A 23,523-nucleotide genomic window follows, 5' to 3' on the forward strand; every position below is an offset into this window, starting at 1 on the left:
AGAGCAATAAGTGCCGTAGGCTGTCTCGGTTATTCAGGCTGAAATTTCTCTTATGGGGCACTGATGTTGAAGTAGCTCCCCAGGAGTCTCTCGGGTAACAGTTCAAGAAATACTCTTGAAGCTGCTACAACAATTATAGTTTCTCTTAGACAGTTGGACTCCAGTAAGTAGTATAATTTAGTTATCTTAACCTGATAAGTAACTCTTGCTCAGAGTATTTTGGTAGAAACATTTGTACATTGTTAAAATGTCATTTTCTAACTGTCTGCCAAAACGTGTCTGTTTTACAGGACCTACTGCAGATTCGATCCTACGTATATGCAGAAGAACCCAATATTGATATACATAACTTTGTGGGGACCTTCACGAGGGTAAGTCTTGCTGACATATGCCTGAAATCATATATGTATTGCTTTGTATGCAAACCTGCTGAGTGCTACCAGGATGCCAGACATCTTCAGGAGAAATAGTGAAGTCTCTCTTGCCTTTCCTTGTCTCTTCTTTGGTTTTTTGGGCTTTTTTTTCTTCATAAAATCCATGAAATAAATCTGAAATAAACAAAAATATGGTTATCACAGCTTTTACTTGGAGGCAATGTCATAGGCTGTTTGGGATTAAGGACCTTACTCTGAAGGTATTAGACCTGAGCACTTACAGACTGGTAGATAGGTATTCATAGTGCCTGTTCAGCCTGAAATCTGAACCACTATGGACTCTATAGGATTAAAAGTCTTTAATTGTGGAAGGGCAGGGAATCTTCACCGTATCAGATAGTCGCAGTCGTAATTCTGAGTCAGTTGGATTTTTGCCTTCTATTGCAATCCAGTGATTTCTGGGCCATTTCAGAGGGCAGCAGTTCAGAGCCACTGTGAAATATCACCGTTAAAAATTGTGTGTCTTTTGATTTGCTGGGAAGGTGCATTGTCTATTTTGGGCAAAAGATTGGGTTCATTTCCATCTCAGTGGGATTATGAATTTATTTTTTTGAGAGATGCATCTAAACCCTTGGAGAGCTTTCAGAGGACAAATGGTTTTATAACAAATAGGAGACAATTACAGCTTTTTAGAAGTTGTTTGCTTATATTTTAGTTCAAAATTGTAGGTTTTGCCCTTATATCTTTGTGGCTCAGTTTGGTCGGATTTAATAGTGCTGGCATGAAAGAAGAGTTTGAGTGGCTCAGGAAGACAGTTCTTGTATAAAAGCTATACAGACGTTCCTTTTCTCATGCAAAGGTACAGTTGTCTAGAATTAATCTTTTGGTGCTTAAGAGAAAGAGTGCTTTCTTGTAACTCTTCTCTGGTGCGTATCAGACAACTTTCCAGACTTCACTGAGCAGTCCTAAAAGGTTCTCAGTGAGATCTTGCAGTAGCAGGAGAAATGCTATTAATCCGCATGAACCAAGTGAGGGAACATTTTTCTGTGGTCCCTGGAGAGCTGCTGACAAATCCCTTTCTAATTTATTATTCTTAGGGGCTTCAGCAGCAGAGATATCGTAATAGATTTTTTTTTTTTCACTCCACGACCCTTGTGTTGCACTGAAACAAAGTGCTCGTCTTTAATCCAACCAGACATTTACCTGGGCTTAAAAATCCTCCATCCTGCCAAGAAGCCCGGTCTCTCCCAGCATCCCTCTCCAAACACCTCTGCTTCACTCTTGTCATCCACTGGTCTTTTGCATTACTGACAAGTTTGTTTATTTTCCTTTTTATTCTGTTGTAGGAGGACAGTGACCCTCCAGTAAATGAAAGTTTAAGCATAGAGAACACCCTATGGGCGAGCACAGTGATTGCATCAGGTAGGATGGAGGCACGTCTAAATTTTTTTTAAGGGAATATGTTAACAATTTTTAAAGTTCTTTTGGTGATGGAATAATAATATCTGTCAGTTGGAGAAATTAGCGGTTGGAATGAGGTTTCCCACTTGTCCTAACACCTCTGGGGACCTGAGCTGACATCTAATTGCCTCTTGGACATTCCTAGATGAGATAGAATTGGAGTGGCCTTTGGGCACTTCTTTAGCATCTAGGGCCAGAATAGCACTTAATTGCTCTCCATATTGACATCCTAATCTGTAACAGAAATGGTGTCAAATAGATTCTGGTAACAGCAGTTAAGATGAAAGATTCCCAGGTAAGTGCTTCTATTGAGTTCATCTTATATACTTTTGAAAAGGGAAAAAAAATAAATTCTCTGACAGATTTTGGGTTATGTATACAATAATCTCCCAAGGCCTGAGATCAATCAATGCCCCCTTGTAGAGGCTTGTCAAATAAAAGCCAAGTTCCTCTTCTATCCAGGGCACTTGCAAAATTTGCAAGGCAATAGCTGGAGAGGGGTGAAATTCTGCAGTACAGTTCTCGAATTAAAGTTGTCAAAGGGAGAAACTTGACTGTGAAGTACCAAGCTATACCTGGAATTAATAGTAGGAAGAAACATGATTTTCAGAAGTGTTTTTTAAGCACTGAAGAGATTTTGATTTGCTCTTTTAAAAGCAGAAAACAATGAATTCCTGTATGTTTCTTTCAAATCCTGCTCTGACTCTTCTTTGAAATGTATTGGTGTTTCACAGTGCTGTGACCAAGGTATTGTAAAAAACTAGGTGTCCGAATGCCGTTTAATCAAGTTTATTGTGTTTATAGATTAGTAATTGCCATGCAGTAGGTAACCTGCCTTCTTTCTCTGCAAGTGTAGACACACATAATCAGCCTGGCAACTTCAAATACCCATCATGCTGCTTAATGCCTGGATCTCAGCTGATCCTGATTTTGAACGAAATAGGTGGAGAGACAGAAAGCCATTTTTCTTGTGTTTCTGTCCTGTATGCCTACACTCCATGCTGCACCCTTTTCTGGAGAGTTGGGAGCTTTCTTTGCCTGTTGTATTGAAGCTTTAATTTATACCAGCTCTTGAGCCACTGTGGATCTCGCGCTGCCACGGCTGCATCGTGACACGGGGGAGTGTCCCAGGGAACAGGTCCTGCTAAAGTGGGAGGAGAGTGCTCTCCTGCCCTCAGCATGCTCACAGCCACCGCCTGCTGAGGGAAAAAGCTCTTCCTCTGCTGTACGCTCAACTGTGTGTAATACACACATGGGTGCAGACGTTTTTCCCCAAAGGAGGGCACAGCCTACACTCTGCTCACTACTTCAGTGTTGCTTAGAAGTTCTGGGTCGTCTTAGTGTCTGTATCAAGGCACGCAACGACCTCCGCTCTGCCCAAATGAACTTACTGTTTGAATCCAGTCCTCCCTTCTGAATATGAACAACGCTATTTGTGGATAGACGTCTTGGAGTTCAGTCAATAGGAATAATATTTGCAAATATTTTCATAATTCCAAATGGATTTTGCAGTCAGGTCTGTTTTGAATAGCTGTAAAACAACTAGAAACACTGGTTTTATACGTACCAGTGTGCTTTCAAGCTGTTTTCTAGTCCTGGCAGGTTTTCCCCCCTTATTTTGACTGACTTGATCGATATAATACTCAGTTTTGTTTCTCCTGTGTTAATAATAAATAGCATGTTCTAGGTTATTTCTGTTATGAAAAAATGGGGATATTATTTTTCTTCTTCTGCAAGTGAAAGCTGTCAAGTTGTGGGGATGCCATCTCACTGGGACAGCCTTTGCTTGTAAGACAAAGTAGAGTTATGTGGCTTTCTCCATCTGCTGTAGTAGGAATGGGTCTGACTCTGACTGTTTGCAGTTAATTTGGAGTAGCTGTGCCATCTGTTGATTTGAATTGTGATGATCTTGCCACCACCTGCCATCTGGCTCCAGTGATTTGTTGTTGTTTTTTTTGTTTTTGTTTTTAAAAGGAATGTTTCCCAGCTTATTTTTAGAAACCACGTCTTTTGAATCACTCTTATTTATTTAAAAATAATTAATTCCCCTGCAGCTTGTTAAAACTTTGATTGTTAATGGAAGAAGGGAAATAGCAAAGTATAAAATGGCAATGTATTTGCAGCAGTGCTTGTTTTTTCCTGTAGAAATTTAGACTTTGGCAATAGCTTTTGAACTCTTGGTGGTAGCTAGCTTCCTCTTCATGGCTTTTTGCAAAGCCTTTAAGAAGAATTTGTAGAAAGCCGGAAATTCATAGTGATCAACTGTATTATGTTTTGGTGGAAGACAAGGGAGAACTTTGCTCTCAGCTCTTTAGCAACCATGGGACATTGCATTAAAATATACTGGTAGGCTCCCAGCAGCTCCATCTGTTACAGTAAAGTAGGAGTTGGCGTGATATGCCTCTCAGTGAGAACGGCAATTAGACAAATACTTCAAGTCAATTGTAGATGTTAAAATAAGGTAATTTTGTCTTTGACAGCTGTTGGAATTCATTGGTTTTGCTCTTGATTGTGGCAACCTTCACCAATAAAGAAGAACCATAGCTTACACTGATTTAGTTTTGACACACGGTGAAAGACAACTCTCTGGTCTAAGGCAAACTTATCCACACCTAAATGGGATTCAAAGTGGTGGGAGGAAAATCAAGAAATCCTCCATCTATAGCAACTTATTTATAGTGGGGAGCAACAACTGACATGAAAATGGGAGTCAGGGGAAGTCAAGAGAGCAAAGTAGTTGACTTCTCTTTCCATGCACATTAGTGGATACAGTCTGTGATGCTACATCAAGCAGAACCATATGGATAGTGTGCTCAAAGACTTACTGACTTTTTGTAGGATGTCTTTTGTTCAAAGTCTGTGTTTTCCTGGGTTTTATTTCAGCTATCAGCTCTTTTAATTTCTTGTTGCTATTGCTTCTGAAATTAACCAGCTAAAAATCCTTTCCAGTTGCCAAGGCTTTGGATCCAATCAGTATTTTTATAGAGAAAACAAACAAACGGAGTTTGTTTTTCTTCAGCTGATGCATGCTCTGTTTTGTTTAGGTACTGTTGTGGGAGTTGTACTTTACACTGGAAGGGAACTGCGCAGTGTGATGAATACTTCAAACCCAAGAAGTAAGGTATGGTAAGGAAACAGTGTTATAATAAATAAAAAGAGGCAAAAATTGTATCATTTCTTAAAGAAAATCCTTCCAAATGCTATTCCCCATAGGAATAACGATTTACATCTTCCAGCTTATGACTCAAAATAGCTACCTATTTCACCTTTTTTTTGTGATCCTACTCTATGTCTATCTTCTCACTCTTAAGATGGGCAAAACCATTGGTTTATATGGTTAAAATGAGATGGTCCCAGTTAGAAGAACAAAACTTAACTTATTTTTCTGCATTCTTTTATCATAGCAAAGCTGAGTCGAGGTGCAGGGATGTTTATATAGTCTGCAGCTTTTGGCAGCTTGAGTCCTCTCACACCTCTTCATGCATTGCTTGGCTTCCAAAGGGTGGAAAGCTTATTTAGTCAGCTGGCAACAATATTGCTTATAAATTTGTTTGTAGTGTTTTAAAAAAGAAGTTGACTAGTGGAGAATAGCTCTTTGGATTTGGCAGTTCATTCCTTTTGTGAATATTACATTGAACTCATGTCTTCTCTTGTGTGTTTGAAATGTCTTTTGTTTCTTTAGATTGGTCTTTTTGATTTGGAAGTGAACTGTCTTACCAAGATCCTGTTTGGGGCCCTTGTGGTGGTCTCACTTGTCATGGTGGCCCTTCAGCACTTTGCTGGCCGTTGGTATCTTCAGATCATAAGATTTCTCCTTCTCTTCTCAAACATCATTCCCATTAGGTAAGGTGGCTGCTAATTTTTCCCAGCAAAAATACTCTTTCTGTTGCATCCTCCTCCATGCTTCTAGTATGAACAGGCATGTAAAATCTTAACCTATTTCCCATTTGACAAGTAAGGAAATTTAAAAATAGAAATAAAACTACTGTTTAACATAAGAATTGTTTTGTTTTTTCTGCTGCATTTGTTTGGCGTGTTCACCCTGCGTGTCCACCACTCTAACTCAGGCTGTGCATTGGTCATTTAAGGCTCCTGTTCTCAGTGTTCAGGCTGCCTGGTTACTTTGATAAGAGCAGAGTGAAAAAATGGAAAAGGAGAGATATTTATACAGCATATAGTGTAATAGGACCCAATTGCCTTTTAGTGGGGACTAAAACTTTAATATTTAATTGCACTGTATTAATAAGTAGATTGCTACTTTCAGTGTAGGTCTGGGATTCATTTCTTTTCCGTTTTTGAGCTGTTGGCTGCGTATCAATCACGCTGTCCTTACTTGTCTGTGTCCATATTCCCCTAAAACAATATCTGTTCTCCTCCAGACAATTTTATCTTCTGTCTTTTGAGTTACAGTTCCACTGCAGCAATGCACCACCCTCCTCCCCATTTGCTACCCAACCACTGATTTCAGATAAAATTCTCCCAAAACACCTTCTTTAGCAGCTCACTTTCAGTGTGGAAAATGTGCCCTTTTGTTGCACTGTGTCAGTCCACAGTGATTTCTTCCAAAGTTTAACTGGAGATACGTTTTTCTTTTTCTCCTTCTTCCTGCTTAGTTTACGTGTGAATCTGGACATGGGGAAAATTGTCTACAGCTGGGTGATCCGTAGAGATTCCAAAATCCCTGGGACTGTGGTTCGGTCCAGCACTATTCCTGAGCAGCTGGGGAGGATATCTTATTTGCTTACAGACAAAACAGGTATCTGTGTAAAAAATTCAGTTTTGAGTCATGCTATGTTGTTGTTCGGATTTTGTTATGTTTGGCCAGCCAGAGAGTATAATGTAAGATTTCTTTAGACTAGAAGAAGTATGTATTTCCTGTCACTTTACCAATATGATTTAATCATTTTTTTGGGGGAAAAAAATTGCTTTTTTTTTGTTCCGAATGCACTATGAGATAGAACAAGAACATCATACCACTTCAAAGAATACTTTGTGTGATATTAACCCAAAACCTGAGAATAAGAATAAAATTAAAAGCAAATTTTTAGTTATAATTCTTAAAGCCAGATGAAGGATGTTTACATGAGGAGGCAAAAACGTACCATCAGCCGGTCTGCTGCTGTCCTTACACTTTAAAAGTTGAGCTTGAATTCGGAAGACTTCAGCTGTAATGAAAAGCTTGGTCTGACATAAAATCCTGGTCCCGTTGACATTGTTTCTGGAAGTTTTCCTTAGTTCCCGTAAGACCGGAATTAAGCCTCCTGGCACTGACTTTGGAGTAAATGTTATTCTTATTTCCTGGCGCGGTGATGTGCACTACTGCTTCCCAGGAGAATCAGCCCTCTGTTTTAATATTGTCATTTTTGCTGGCCTCAGCCTGTGCTGGGACTGATTCAGCTTCTGGCCCAGTTTCTCTTGATTTTGGGGTACTACAAGGATGAGAATGTGTGCTGGGGAACAAGCATGTTGGTTCTCACTCCGTGTCTATGGCTGCTTGTCTTGCAGGAACTCTTACGCAGAATGAGATGGTTTTCAAGCGCCTTCACCTGGGAACAGTAGCTTATGGCTTAGATTCCATGGATGAAGTGCAGAGCCACATATTCAGTATTTACACACAGGTAGAATTACATTGCGTTACTTAAATTGTTTCATGAACAAAGAGTTTCCAAATCTAACGGTGAATTAATATGGCAGGGATCTGCCTCTAGTGACTACTCATTTCTGGAAAAGTTTGAAGTTCATTGGACGCTTAATACACCAATATTATCATGATTGCCTATCACATTCAGCGTTTTTTTCACATCCATAAGTCTTTATCTGCCACTGCACATGCACGGATTTGTACGTGTATGTGCGTGTATGTGCTTGTCTTGCTACCAAGGCCTGATTGTAAAATACCGTACTTTTATTTGGATTTTCACCGTTACAGCAACCACAGCACTTGCTTTGTTGAAAAATTGACCTTGGTAATATTTAGTGAATTAAGATGTTGTTTGAATTTCGATGTGCTGGGGCAATAATAAAAGAAGAGCAACGACGAGTAATATTCAGGAGGCAGTAATCAGAGAACAGTGTGCCAATATCGCTGCTTTGGGCCCAATTGTTAAAAAAGAAAGTATTGAAAGTGGGTTTATTTTACACTAAGGATCTTATGTGGTGCATAATTGACATCTGCTTTGAGAAATAGGCAGCAAAGTCAACATGTAAATATAGAGCAGGAAAATCCTGGTTTGGGCTGCCTCTCCCTCGCATTCCTCTTTGGGTATCACAGTGACCCAGCATCTAAAAAGCCTTCATCTCTATTCTTAGACTCTTATTTCAGTTTTGTATGATAACCAGGTAATGCCATGTAACTTGTCTGCGTTAGCAAACTGCATTCCTTAGCATGTCACGGCAGACAAGATGCTTATCAATTGAGGCTTCATATGGATACAGACGCTTCCTTCTTAAAAAAAAGGATGAGGTTTTACTTAAGAATAGTACTACCTTTAAAAAAAAAATAAATCAGCTGTCATTGGCTGATGTTCCAGCCTCTGGTGCTTGTAAAGGATTTAAGAATTGTCACCAATTATGTAATGATGGAAGCATTATTTTTCCTTTTCTGTTAATAACTCTTCTTTCAACCGCAGCTAGGCATAACTTTTTTTTTGTGTGACTTAGTGTCAACTAGATTTTCTCTTTTGTAAATGTGATTCCACAAACACAATCTGCAGACGTTAGTGATGAATTACGACTCCCCTGTTGTATGTCAAGCATTTTCAGTTCTCAGTAGTTGAGGAATTGCTTCATCCTACAGAAACCACAGAAGTAATTTTCAAAGAGCGTGTGCTTTTCCGTGAGCGTTCACACCCGATGCAGTGAGCTGGGTATTAGACGTCACGCTGATTTTGCTTTGCTCTAGACATTTTAGACTGAAGTGCACTTTCTGTAACCCCCCACAAAGTGAAACGTGAAGCCAGCATTCTTGCCTGGAAAAAGGCACCATGTACTGTAAATAGGATTTTTATTTTTGGATTTTGATCGTGGTGGTAGAGAGGCTCAGCAGGTTTCCTTGACCTCAGGGATCCATGTGGTGGCATAGCTTTTTCCCTGGGCAGGCTGTCAGGCTGCAATGTGCTTTTAACTAAGCGTATGACAGTTGATAAATACCTGGTATTTTGAGTAATTATCTTTTTTTGCTGGCATGTGTTTCAGGTAACTTGTAACTCCTCAAGCTGTCTCTATCTTTCCCTGCTATGCTTTCACAGCTTTCTTAGCATCTGGTTCTTCTCTTGATGTTGAAGCCTTTACATGACTGAAATGTACCTTTTTTTAAAAAAAAAGGAGAAAAAAAAAAAATCCATAACCCCCAAAGCTACCAAAATAAAACCAAAATTAAAAAACTCCACAAATTTCAGATCTATTTGCCCTCGTTTTGTGCTCCATCTTTTCAAGAGAAAACGTGACTGCTGCTTAATTATTTGCCAAAATATTCAATATTTGTCAAGAATATCGGAGTGAGACTGACTGATCCAGTCTGTGACTTGTGCTGTATATCAATCTAAATGCACTTCAGCTGAGGATTGGCTGGTATTTGACTTGGTTAAAACCTGTGGCAACAGTGCTGATGAGCAGCAATATTAATTTGAAAATCTTGTGTCCTAATCACTGGAGTGTGGAATTACGCTGGTAAGGGATACGTCTCATGAAACGTTTATGATTACCAAAGTGAGATTCCTTATAATGAGAAGCATTTGCTGGCAATGATTCATTTTGAACTGCAGTTCTTATTCTTTGCTCTTATTTTTACCATGTTGTGGCCTTTGACCTGGAAGTGAAACTTTTGTCCTCTTGACACTAAAGGTTAACAGAGCAGGAAACTGGATCACTGTGTGTCCCTTCTTCAACCAGGATAATTTAGTAATTGTGCAATTATGTGAAGACTCCCATTCTGATACTAAAAATAGTATTAAAAATTAAATGAATGTAATTAAGGTTTTCTACATCCATACGAGTCATCTGTTTTCCGTTTTCAGCAATTATATTCTCTTGCACATGAAACCAAATTGACTTCAAATTTTCAGAGCCATTTGGAGCAAAAAAGTAGTTGCACTGAGTCTTCTGACTTTGGTCTTCTGCCGGTTGGTGTTGGGTGGATCTGCAACAAAGGGTCTTTTTCTGAGTTTGCTGTTCCACAAAATTAGGTAGCTCTTTTGTGGCATTTTACTCCACCAGTAACAGTGAAGAATATAAATATAAAGAAGAATATAAAGAAGTTGCACTACGCTGGGGTGTATTCCTAGTGATGCTCTGAGTTAAAGTGTTTGAAGAGCGTGTCTCATTCTGGGGGCGTAAGCATCTGTACAGCTGTTACCTGTGTGGTCTTCACTGAAGTAAAAACCTAATTTAATTTTTTTTTCCCCGCAGTAAGACTTTATTCTGCTTTCCTTTTTTATCAGCAATCTCAGGACCCACCTGCTGTGAAGGGCCTCACCTTAGCCACCAAGGTGCGTAAAACCATGAGCAGCCGAGTCCACGAGGCGGTCAAGGCAATCGCGCTGTGCCACAACGTGACACCAGTGTATGAGTCCAATGGGGTGACGGACCAGGCTGAAGCTGAGAGACACTATGAGGACTCCTGCAGGGTGTACCAGGCCTCCAGTCCTGATGAGGTCAGTATCCATTTGGGTATATAGAAATATAAATATGACCTTGCTTGTCCCTGAAGAAAAAAAATTATGTGGTGAATGTACTCCAGTGTAGCGAAGGGGATAATGTCTTAATGCATTTATTGCACTGATAACCCATGAACAGACCGTAAGTGCCCTCTCAGCTGATATACTTCAGCGAAATCTCCCTCTGCCTGAGGCTATCGGGCTACATGGTGACTCGTGTCTGGCTGTTGTATCAGCCTCTACATCACACAGTTTTTCTCATGTTTCTGCACCCTTTGTCCGGGCTGTATTTCGCAGTTCAACTCTGAGTCCCTTTGACCACATCTGGTAAATTATAGGCAATCTTGTCTTTTTCTGGAGGCATGACTTGTGGGAGGGGGTTGGAGCGCTCCCACGAGTCAGCTTGTCCCTGATCTGCAAAGTGTTCGAGCTTCCAGGCCAAGTGAAAAGTTGTAAATCATGCTGGGTAGCACTGCTAACCCCAGGACACATCGCTGCCCGTGTGGATGGAACAGATCTGGAGCTCAAAGTAATTCTTCAGAGTAACCATAGTGTACAAGAGTTTGTCTCTGAGCAGAGCTGTGCCCTGCCGGTTCTCTGGCAGCACCCAGTCCAGCCAAGGCTACGCAGGGTGGTACAGGAGAGAGAAACTTTGCGGCTCTCCAGAGACTCACTGGAGACTTTTACAGAACCTAGGAGAGGTGGTGTTTAATACAGGACCTATGATTAAAGTGTTCTTAGCCATCCTCTTCAAAATCTGGAAAATCTGATTAGTGTTGGCTCCTTCTGTGATGCAGACAGGAGGAATAGAGTATAGTTTCATGTATTGGTTATGCTTCTTGGATACATCTTCTTTAGCGCAACCAAGGTAAAAGAGTTTGTTTTCTATTGATTGGTACAATTATACTTCTTTGCTGTTGGAAGAGACTGAAGTTTGAAACTTCCCATAAGAATCCTATGAGATCATATTGCCCACTTGACTACATTTGGAAGGGTTCTTCCATGTGTTGCCCCAAATAAAACGTATTTGCCTCTAATAGTAGCACTTGCACCTTTGACATTAAAAGAGAAGCTGGCTTTCCTCATTGTTAGGAATTTTCACTCATAGGAGTGAGAAATTATTTGCATAGAAATAAATTTATTCGTTAGCCTTATTATGTGAGGACTTCGGAAATTGTATGTATTAATGAAAGACTGGCATACTGAGTTAGTTTCCACACTTCATGTACCTTCAAAATATCCACTCTACTGTTTTTCTTTCCCAAATACAGACAGTTTATTCATTGCATATAAGATGTTCTTGTCTGTATTATATAAAAGCTGCATCTTGCTTCCCCCTCCCCCCAACATTGATGTGCCTGCAGTGACAACAAGCACTTACTCCTCCCTGGCTTTAGAGCTGGTAAGCAGTGTGCATGTGTGTGTCTACGTGTGTGTCCTCTCCCACCACATAATCTAGGTCGATGTTTTGCTTACCTGCTTTTCTCTGCTAATGTGTTGCTCTCCATGGTAAAGGCAGCTTATAGAAATCAACTGCCTTTGGATTGAAACAAGTTCTGAACGATTTCCAGATGGTAGTTTTTGTGATCTGCATTTAAGTTTTTTTCCTAAAGCATTTACAGGCTATTTTTGCACAGATTCTCACTTTATTTACCTATATACTGTGGTATATAGTGAAGTCAGTGATTTTTCTTTTTCACTTTATACAGTTCTGTCTTTAAAATGTTTACATAGCAATTTGTCTCAAATACTCAAGGGGTTATTGTTTGTTTGTTTTACTATAGCATGATAACTAATCCTTCCAAGATTATTGTTTAAATTCTTTTTTTCCTTTCTTGTGGTGTCTTAAGTAGAGAATTACAGCAAGTTTAGAAATCAGATATGCTCTGCTGCACTGAGGAAATCTTGTCTGTAGGTCTTAGATATACAAATATTGTTTAGACACGCTCTGTGTATGTCATACTAGATGGTACAAAACGTGGGATCAGCACAAGTTGAGTCCTTGAGAGGAGAGCAGTGCTGTTAAATAACATTCCCTGTAGGGGAATAGCTTTGGACTCCTGTTAAAGCCAGCCTTTGAAATCCTATATCAATAAAATATTGCCATGGCAAGGAAGGTCAGTTTATGAAATGAGTACAAAAACTTGTATTCTCTTTACTTTAACAGCAAGAGTAATTTCTACCAGTTGGCATAGGATTCATTTCCTGTAACAGAAAGCAGGATTTCCTAAATTTGTTTCCTGTGCATGCTGCCATTTAGAAGTCTTGAAGTATCTTTATTCAGATATCGGTTACAGCCTTGGGGCTCTGCAAGCGTGTCAGTTGTAGCCATACAGTAACTAACAGGGGAAATGAAATAGATATAATCTGATCAGAGATAAGAGTGCCTGGGATTCCTGGGCAAACAGTCTTTAACCCTGACAACCCGCTGCAGCTGCCAGGACATGAAAGGGTGCACCGATCAATTGGTTTCTGCCTGTTGTTTGTCTGCCTAGGCAACCCTAAATGGGACATTTGTAGAGCAACTCATGGCATAGAAGGATCAATTTGTCTCTTTAGAATGAAATTTATTAGTCGATATCCACTTCAGTGGTGACTTGGGTAATTTAATTGTCGGAAAGAGCAAAGTTTGGGGGACAGTGTGCTGAGCTGCTGTAGCTGCTTTGCTTCGTAATGCTCAGAACTGCATCGGACTTGGCCTGGATGGAGCTGCAGACTCCTGGAGTGCGGTCAGGGGCTTTATTGATTTCCCCTCATCAGTGATTATGGGCTCCCTTGAAGCGTTTGAGGGATTTCAAGCCTACTTTTAAATCTCCTCTGTTTAAGCTGTAAACATATTTTTGACTCTTGAACGTTTCTCGTCTTTTGCTCTGGCTAAGAGCACCTCTAATTATCTGTTTCTATGGCAGAGTAAACCTCTTTTGTTTTGCACCAAGCTGGGAACGTGCACCCCATTCCGGGGTGCGCGGACCCTTCCAGAAGAGCCATCGGCACTTTTTTTTGCCATCAGTGTTGTCCAGTGGTGCTGCGGCACTTCCCAGAGGCTGGGCCATTGTGTTGCCTGTTGAATGGCGACAGTAATTTCAATGCTTTTGGTACATCTGATAGAAACAATTCAAAATTATATCGCTTTCTCTCTTGGTAATTACTCATTAAGCACTATAGAGGATGGGAAGTGGCGTGTTCAAAGGGCTCAGCCCCACTTCCCCTCTGGCGCTGAATGCGGTTCACCTGGAGGGCCATTAAGGGCTGACAGGACCCACGCCTGCTTGGGAGCAGCATGGAAAAAGGGGATTTCTTTCATTATTCTTCCCCTTCCATTGATGTATTTTCTTGTGGACTTGGAGTTAGCTTGAAGTGTGTCATGTGCACGACGTAGCACCTCTGCTCATCCATTTGTTCCTCTGCGCGAGGCTTTTCTTTCGGGAGGCTTAAATGCTTCCTGACGTAGGATTTAAATGAAATGCTAGCAGGGAAGGAGGGAGGAGGTGTCTGTGAAAGAGAGTAGGAATGGAGATGTTTTGAAGGGCTGAGCTGGCAGCAAAGATTTGTATCTGCAGATATTTGCAGCTTACCAGCATTGGCAAATGAACAGCCAGTGCTGCACACACTGAACATCACGTAGTGCTGTGAAAAATTCTTGGTAATTATTTACTAACCAGAGTATTAGAAACCTAAGCTCCATCTCTGCTCCGGGAGAGTGTTAGGAGGATTATCTAACCGCATACTTAAATGCGCTAAAGATGGCTTGAAGAAACTTTTGAAAAAGATAAGCTTGAGAGAGCCTTTGATTTCTTGTAATCTTTGTGAATAAGCCTGCAAAAAATATTGCTAATATTAAAACAAATATTGATTCAAATAGATTTAAAAGTCTTTCAAGGCAAACTGATTTTTTTTGTAATCTGTCAATTTAAGATTACTTTATGAGAAGAAAAGTTTATTTTAGGTTGTCTTTTAAGCCTAATAGTGGGTGAAGGGGAGCTGAGTTCACAAAAGATTCTCCAGTTTGACTGTATCAATTCATCTGGTAAAATCTTGACTCAATAGAAGTATCTATAGATTCAGTTTTTTTCTGTCTTGTTTATGTGATTTCCAAAAATAAATTCCATTTTTGTCTTAAGGAATTTGTGGTGACTTAAGGCAGAACCTGGAAGCCACAAGTGATAATTAACCTTCAAGTTAGCAGAAACCACGTGCCCAGCACTGTCATGCCTTTGAAAATGTCATTGTAAATACTTGCAGTATTTCGCGTCTGTTTGGAGAAAGTATCCCTTGATCCTTCCTGGAGGCCCGTGATATATGGGCTCGTGTCAGCTGCTGCTCCCATCCGTTACTGCCGAGACAGCTTCTAGAATGAAACCCTTGTATCTCAGCAGGCTCAGTCTTAGCTGAATCTGTCAGCTGAGGTGGGAATTCTAGGAGGATCATCAGGGCAGCAAAATAAAGGCTTTGGTCTTCTGTCATGACTCTGGTTATAATCTAGTGAAAGCTTGTGAAGAATTCAGTGTTGTAGGTCCTTAAACACTAGAACGTGCAATCAAAATGATACCCACATAAGCTCAATGAAATGAGTTCTGATGCGTGCCTTGAAAAATCGGGGGGGGGTTGTTTTGTTTGTTTGTTTGTTTGTTTTAATATTTGGGGAGAAGGGATTCTCCGCTAGGAAGTGTCTGAGCCAGCCTTCAGCTGTCTTGGGGATCAGTACAGAGGTTGAAAGCTGTTGATGGAATTACCAAACAGATAAAGTACAACACAGAGCTCATTTTGTTTGTTTGCCTTTTCTTAATATGAATTTTTAACGTGTTCTGCATTAGTGTTTCTGGCTTTGATATTGCAAATCCGGGGTAAATGCATCATTTTGAATCCTCGATCTCATAAACAGCAAGCTGGGAAGTAGCAGAGTCAAAGAGGTACGTGTGTGTAAGTGATGTGCCCGGGCAGAGGTTTGGGCACCCCTGGTCCAGGCAGGGGTACCGGAGCCTGTGCTCGCTGAAGGGCTGCCCCACAGGTGTGACAGGAAAAGACAGGAGCCCAACCACCTCCTGAGGGTCCAGGACAACCTGGCAACCGAACCAGGTGGGAGCAAGGCTGCCCAAATCCGGCAAAGGCTGTTGATAAGCTTCTTATTTTAGAAAGAACCATAGAGGAGCACCTGCATGTGTGAATGATCCACTCTGTAGCACTGCTAATGACCATCTCTGCAGCCCCTGCCTTGGGTTGGTTGCCCTCACCGTGGCCTTCTTCCCTCAGGTGGCTCTGGTGCAGTGGACAGAGAGCGTGGGCTTAACGCTGGTGGGCAGAGATCAGTCCTCTGTGCAGCTGAGGACGCCGGGTGGCCACATCCTGAACTTCACCATCCTCCAGATCTTCCCCTTCACTTACGAGAGCAAGCGCATGGGCATCATCGTGCGGGTAAGTGGCTTTGGGTAAGCTCCCCCGTCTTTGAGAAATCTCCTGCTGGCACAAGGTGAAACACGTAAAACGTTTGCTCCCAGCTGTGCTGTTCTTCCTGGCTGAGTTTTGCAGTCGCTTCTAGGTCAGACTCTAAGCTGTTCTCCGTTTTATCTGCTGGCATCTTACTGCCGGGCTTTTAGCAATACATCCTTAGCCTTGGCCATATTTGCGCTGTAAGTGCCCTGAGACATCTTTAGTTTATTGCTCAAAATAACGAGGAGCATAAGCTTCCAGCTTCCTCCAGCTGCTCCTTCCCACTCCTATTTTTCACTCATCCTCTACTCTGGAGGGGGTCTCTGCAGAGACGTGGTTGGCAGCAATGTCGAGAACGCGTAGTCACTAGCAGGGTTTGAAGATCGCCGAGTTAAGGTAAAAGGGTGCATTTGTGCGTGTACCTTTGTCAGCAGCAGCAGGAGGTACTGCACAAGGTAAGTACGTGCCTAGCTGAAGCTGTATATAAATCGTTGTGGTTCTGTGTACAAATACAATATAAGATCAGTCTCTCAGAAAAATATTTACTTAAAAAGAAAGAAGAAAGTGCTGACGTTAAAAACAGTTGAAATCAGTTGCCAGCATTATCATCATTACAGAGAACTTCAGTATTCCTTTTACCAAGAGATTTGGTGATAAAGGTGGAACTGTAATACATGCATACAATTATTTCTACAAACCCATGAAGGACGAACTGTGTTTAGTACAGACTGAAAATCATTAAAGCTCATGCAAATGACTGTATTCACTTTATCACACCTGAGCATTTCGGACCTGGATCTCTTGTTGCTCAAGGAACTTATTTTAAGTTCTGGATCACACACCGCTGTATGGTGCAGAGGATACAAATTTGTATTTTGGGTTGTTCCGGGCTTTGGAATATTAAAACATGACCGAGGACAAGTATGTTAGTTGAGATGGGCTGATAGGCTGATCTTGTACAAAGGAATCAGTGTGTTAAATCTGTGAATCTAGAGATCTGACAATGCATTTGAATGTGCATAGTCCTCTGTATTCCCACAAATGTCTTGTGCTGCATGGGATAGATGCAAAAAGTATAGTGTATATCTGTTTAAATAAAGGAAGTATGAATTCTTCAGATTAATTATTTTTATAGTGAAAATTATGTGGAGTTCAAGCAACCTTTTTCAAGACCTAGAATAAAAATATTAGCAATAAAAGAGGAAGGACTAAACAACCTGCCTCCTCATTGCTTACCATAAGTGCAAACTTTTGATGAGATGCTGTTTTATTGCAAGAAGTGGACTGACCCTCGAAGCCAGTGTATTCTTCATTAAATTGTGTTTATATGCTCAGTAGAGAAGTGGATGCCCTGAAAATTTCTCATATAAGTGGAAAGGAGTCATCTCTTCTTTTCGCTTTGATTTGAACCTTATTACTTTTAAAATGATCTATATTCTGCTCCCTTGTGAAGAAAAGGGTTTGCTTTGTATTTCTGTATTTAGACTGACTGCCACCAAACCCAGCAAAGCTCCCACTTCTGGTCAGTGGGAGCAACATCAGGCCCAGATCCTGCCTGTATATACTGTTAATGGAAGTATTGACCCCTCTGTATTGTGCTTGTCAATTGAGTGTCTTATTTCGTATCTTTTGAGCTGCTGCTAAGCCACTAAAATCAGCTCCCTCTGTACCTTAAGCAGAAGTAGGTTTTGAGTAGCAGATAGTGGCTGCTTGGGTGTTGCTTTGCCGTGTTCCAGTATATTCCAAAATAATATCTTCAAGCAGTGTTTTCATTTTCTTTTAGGGGGGGAAAAAAAAGAAGAAGAAGTTTATAACTTAATAGTTATCAAATAAAACTTCTAAAAAGTGTGTATGCGTGTGTAGGCACAGCCTTTGGGCTTGATCCACAGCTTGCAAGCTGTTCACCTCGTTGGTCTATCTTGTAAAACTGTGCTGCTTGTTTGAAAACCAGAAAGAAGGGGAGGGAAAGTAGCATGAAATATCCAGAAGACATCAGAGCAGATGCAGTGGGCAGCAGGGGAGGGAGAAACTGCAGAATGAAACTGCACTCAGGATTGTAGTAAGTAAAATTGAAATGGTGATATTTTCTGCTCAACTATACAGATATTGCCTGTTCTTATAAACTGCAGTTTTTTTGGCTGGTGGGAGGCATTGTAATCGTCTTGCCAGGCTTCCTGTACAGTCTGGGTATAGGGTTTCAGCAAGTGATTCATGCATCCAGCCCAGTAATGCTGTTACTGAAATCCTTGGCAGAGACACCCATCTCCCCTGCTGGTCCTGTTCGCTCTGGCTCCTATAAAAAGGTCTCCTTCAATATATAACTTTTAGTAAATAAAGTAGTAGTTAATATTGAAAACAAGTAGCAGATGTTGCCTTGTTTGGGATATTTTTGCAATATCTGCTGGTTTACTCGTGATCGACTGTCATTTCTATAGCAGATGATTATTTCAGTTCTAAGAAGTCGTCTTCTACCAAAGTAGCCACTCTTCACTGTACTGTTTACTGACTTTATCACCTTCTTGAAAGAAGGCCTGTTTGTTTGACCACAATATTTTCCATTCTTCTTTCTCTTTGTGTTTCTTTTTTCCCCTTACCCATGCGAAATGATCTTTGTTGTAAAGCAGAGATAGTGCTATTGTCGTATCGGGAATTGAAAGAAGCCTTTGAACCATGGCCAGAGTCAGACCACGGTGGAAAAAGATGCCTCTCCAAAACAATATAACTGGCAAATCTCTGTGTAGATTTATAGTGTGATCTTACCATAATATGAGAACACGCTAACCTCCTATTGAACTCGGTGAGAGGAAATGACTAATGCAAGGAGATAGCTGATACAGTATTTATATTGGACAAAAAATCTAAACTATCTTAAGCCAGTTCTGCAGCACGGGAAGTGGAGTCTTTATTCAGTTTCCTACAGAGATGTTGTTAGACACTTTTAATCAAATAATTTAATAGATAAACCTTTACCTTTTGGCTACTGCCAAAAGCGGTGTGTTTTACTTAAGCAGTTCCTAGTTGTTTTGGTTGAATGACACGCATTTTGCTTTGAGGATATGGGGGTTGTGGGTATCAGTATGTGAAGGCTGGACGTTTCAGAACATTGAAAACCATGCTTAAACTTAATTATAAGGATCTTCCTCGTGAATATCTTGGAGCGTAGCAAATATGCTCATAGAGGAGCTTCATTATTCTTGGCTACTTCTTAATTTCCCTAGCAAAGACACTTACTTTACTTTGCAGTTTTAGTATTGACATCAAATGCCGCTTTCTTTTTGGTTTTTGCTGTGAATGTAAACTGTTTTGCCAGTGCCAAAAGACGTGAAAAGTTTGCCTACCAACTCAAACTTTTCAAGTGTGAAAACGTTCATCCCTAGTTTCTGTAATGGCAGAAGAGATTGACAGGTGTATTAAGTAGTGTGAAAATGAAAAAATATGTCCATTGTTCTTTTCTTTACTTTTTTTTTTGCTGAAATACTTTTCCACCTTCTTTCACAGCTGTCTATTTCCAGACTTTGCTGGGCTTTTTGGTTTTGCGTGTTAAGTTTATTTTCTTCCTACCCCTGGTGGCTATCTTAGTTTACAGAGCAGTTTGTTCCTTACTCGTTGTTTTGTCTCCTTTGAGGAAATTGCCAGGGTTTCCATTAGCATGTAAGACTAATAGCTGTGACCTCCTTAGGTATCTGCCTGGTTAGAAGGGATTTTTTTAATCTGTGGTAATGTAAATATGCTTTGCTTGCAGCCTACAAATAGCTTGTATCAGATAATTCAGGCAGCAATCTAACCTTTCTGCAGCAAGCATAAACTTTAATTATGTTTATGCTATTTAGGGCAACAGAGAGGATAAATTACAGGGATTTTTACTCTGTTAAGTTTTGTACACCTGTTTTATTGTTTCGGGTAAGTATGAAATAAATTCTCAGAGCGAGGGCTAGAGATTATTCCAAAGGCTCGCACATTGGGACTGAGAAGTGTTTGCGTGGAAATTGCATATTGCTGATTGAAAAGCTGATCACCCCTGTCTAAAGTATCAATTGCTGTCTGCAAGTAACCAAGTTGCGATTGAATAGGCATCTCCTTTTGGTCTTGGGACAAGATGCTGAGTTGCATGAACCTTCAGCCTGGCCCACTGCAGGCATTTATGTGGCTGTTGTGCAGAAAGCTCATTGCTTAACTTGCTGAGGCCACTCCAGATACGCTAATATTGGCCCAGTTTAGACTCTCTTGTTTCTTATCTGCAGGATGAATCAACAGGAGAGATCACCTTCTATATGAAAGGGGCTGATGTGGTGATGGCTGGGATCGTGCAGTACAATGACTGGCTGGAAGAGGAGGTACGGGGCTGTCTCTTCCACCTATGGAGGGTTTCTTACACAAGCACTCTTCTGCTTCCAGGGCAAAGGCTGACAAAGCTTGTCAGTGTGGCAGAGAGGACATAACTGCTGAAGCGTCTGTGAGTCAGAAGGTCACTGATCTAGGCAGTTCATTGGAAGAATCTTCAGCCAAATGTATATGCAGTAGCGAGGAAGTTGGGTGGCGAGTTCGACACTTTTAGTGCAGAATAAGACCTGTAAATAAAATGGATTTTGCTCAAAACTAATTGCCACTCGAGGTCACCAGATTTAGCCTGGGCTTCATCCTGCATTTGGGTTTTTTTATACTGAAAGGTCTAATTTCAAAAGTACATTTGGCAGCTTTGTACTGCAGGGGTTGGTTTTGCCACACTGGTATAGCAGAGAGGACATTTTTGTTTCTCATCATTGGGATAGATTACAAACCATTGCAGATCTCGTTTTTTCCTCTTGGGTTTATCGTGCACTCTATCAGGTGTTATAGACTTGCTGGGGTTGCTTGAATAGAACAGTTATTTTCTTAAGTTGCTATCTTACGTTACCATCTCTGCAATTCTATTCATAAATCATCTGATTTGAGATGCACTTTATAGTTTACAATGTGATACTTTTTTCTAGTGTGGTAACATGGCTCGAGAAGGCCTGAGAGTTCTTGTCGTAGCCAAGAAGTCTCTGACGGAAGAGCAATATCAAGACTTTGAAGTAAGTTTTTGGTTTTTTTCTTTGTTTTTAAACAAACAGTCACTGAAGTCATTCTCACAGACCTCTAGTGATAACACCGCCTCTCATCTCCCTGCTCCTTCTGCTACAATTGTCATTCCTCATTCTGTCATTCCTCTTGCTGTTCTTTTAATCAAAGTGGTTTCCAAGTGATGTATGTGAAACTGGATCCCAGCCAAGACCCTCCGTAACAGTTCCTGAATCCTGCCTTACAATCTTTTGTGGTTATAAGTTCTGCGAATATTCATCGTTTGTTAGACAAATTGTGTCTCTGTGTGGAAATGTGTTGGCTTTCAATTTTCTTTGTTGCATTCCATCATCCAATGAAACTACAAACAACTGGACTATAACCCCACTGGGCTTCATGGAAGGACAGGCTTCACGTGTGGGATTTGTTAGATGGGTCTCTACACACAGCTCTAATTTACTTAAAGATAGTGATAGGGTTCTCTATTGCCCTTGTTTGTAGATGTGTTAGTTGCAGAAGCCGTGGTTAGACCTGTGATGCGAGGGAGTTGCTTCCAGGTTTTCTGCAGGCATCACTTCAGCAGCTACTGTGCTTTTGTCTGTACAAGGACACACACGCCCTGTGCCTGGCTGGCACGGAGCAGAGACAAAACAACAAAAGCTTCCTGGCGTATTTGCTGCCTCACTCTGTAACGTGCACCTTGTGTTCATAAGCTGTTACAGGTGGCACCCCTAAATGACAGCCAACAGAGGGAGATTACCTGCTTAACCCCGTGTTCCACAGAAATGCAAGCTGGCTGAGAGGGTGACTGTGGCTGTGTCTGCTCTGTCTTCAGGCACGCTACGTCCAGGCAAAGCTAAGCGTGCACGACCGCTCCCTGAAGGTAGCCACAGTCATCGAGAGCCTGGAAATGGAGATGGAGCTGCTGTGTCTCACCGGTGTGGAGGATCAGCTGCAAACGGATGTCAGACCCACTCTGGAGATGCTGAGAAATGCTGGCATTAAGGTCTGCCTAAGCTAACATTACTCCTAGAGGGAAATGTCTAGAGTGTGTGGCACTGTCCTACAGATAGTTATTAAAGACAGTTTAGGGGCCCTGTCAAGATAAACCTTTCTCCAGGCGGCCTTTGCGAGTGGGAACAGTGGGGCCAATGCATTTTAATACATCACTTTGGGAACAGAACGCGCTGTAAGTAGTAAATATTAACTAAACACATGGAAGCATGTCACCTCTTCTGCTATTCTCCCCCTCAAGGTGCTCTGGCTCCTTTTGCAGAGACACCAAGCATGTAGGCAGTAGGAGAGCTACAGGAGACATTTGGGCAATTGTTTCTTTCAGATGGTTGCATGAAACAAGATGGGTTTGGATGTTTTGGTCCCTGGTACAACAAACTCCTGTGCTGGGGTTGAAGCACTAGGCTGCGAGTATTCATCTTTTCAGTAGCCACTAGAGGGGGTCTGAGCCAAGAGAATCAGAGGCTGAACATCTCTTTTTTTTCCAGCTTTCTGGGCACCATCATCTGAGAGTCAGGCACCTACAGCCCAACATGTGCTCAGCGGTGGGGGCACTGGTGTGATGCCTGCTTAGTTTCTCTCTCTGGAAACTTGTCAGTCAGATATTAGACTTGCAAAAGGAAAAAAAAAAGTGGACTCAATGTTCAGATTTGGGCAAGAAGAGTAGGTTAAAGGTTCTGGTTGTGGCCTCTCTGCTTTGAGTAACAAAGTGAGCAAAAATCTTGAGCCGTGCTGTGAATCCAAAGCAGGCTGTGTGTTTGGGATTCAGGCAGCAAGTGGAATTCACTTGGGACGGGCTTCCAAAAGTGCTTTCTGTTTGGAGCTATCCCTGTCCCAACAGGAACTTCAGCAGAAAATAGAGATGAGCATAATCAGACAAAGCTCCTTAGCAGCATTGTGGCTTTCTCACCCTGCCGTGTAGTCCAAGCCAGCTATTCCAAAGCTGTTTCGTTTTTTCTCTTCAACTTGGCTGGAGTCCGTGTCAGGGTGTGGAGCGCATCGTCGCACAGCGAGTGCAGCGTTTGGAGCACTCCTTGCAGTGGTATGTTCATTAGGATATCGCATGCAAGGAGTAAATCAAGAGTGGAGGCCGTCTTGTAATTCATTACAGGGACCATCTTGTTAAGGTCAAACCTTTTTCCAACCTCAGTTTATTAAACAAATAAGTAGATTATTAAACAAATAAGTCTTTGTGCATTTTTCTGTTGTTTTGTTGGGTTTTTTTTTAAGTTTCGTTAAATATTCTTCAGCAGCGTCTTGAAAGAATAAAAATATCAGTGGAAAAAACAAAATAAACTCTTATATATGTACACTGTTGAGGGAGTTCTCTGCCAGATTGTAATAGGGTATTGATGCTGACATTTCTTTCGAATTCCCCTTCCCTCACCAGCACAAAATAAAAGGAGCAGTGTATATTTAGAAAGAAAAAAAAAATGTAAAAAAAAAAAAAAAGCCAACCAGCTTAGTGTGTTCCAGACGCACACATCAGCAGTGAGCTAACCCCAGTTGCATCATCCACATTTCAGGCAGGGCCATGAGGGATCTCTCTGCAG

General features: G+C 41.2%; 1 protein-coding gene across 1 annotated transcript in view; it reads left to right on the forward strand.

The window, feature by feature from the left end:
- Window positions 1-23,523, forward strand: part of ATP9A (ATPase phospholipid transporting 9A (putative)) — a 60,010-nt gene that overhangs the window by 23,560 nt on the left and 12,927 nt on the right. Inside the window, exons 8-18 of the mRNA XM_054081348.1 lie at window positions 291-371; window positions 1,721-1,796; window positions 4,880-4,956; window positions 5,518-5,678; window positions 6,449-6,591; window positions 7,341-7,453; window positions 10,274-10,486; window positions 15,740-15,901; window positions 20,158-20,250; window positions 20,887-20,970; window positions 21,792-21,962. Coding sequence (XP_053937323.1) covers window positions 291-371; window positions 1,721-1,796; window positions 4,880-4,956; window positions 5,518-5,678; window positions 6,449-6,591; window positions 7,341-7,453; window positions 10,274-10,486; window positions 15,740-15,901; window positions 20,158-20,250; window positions 20,887-20,970; window positions 21,792-21,962 — 1,374 coding nt within the window. The remainder of the gene's footprint in view (window positions 1-290; window positions 372-1,720; window positions 1,797-4,879; window positions 4,957-5,517; window positions 5,679-6,448; window positions 6,592-7,340; window positions 7,454-10,273; window positions 10,487-15,739; window positions 15,902-20,157; window positions 20,251-20,886; window positions 20,971-21,791; window positions 21,963-23,523) is intronic.

This window comes from Cuculus canorus, chromosome 16 (genome assembly GCF_017976375.1).
Source record: "Cuculus canorus isolate bCucCan1 chromosome 16, bCucCan1.pri, whole genome shotgun sequence".
NCBI classification, from domain to species: Eukaryota; Metazoa; Chordata; class Aves; order Cuculiformes; family Cuculidae; genus Cuculus; species Cuculus canorus.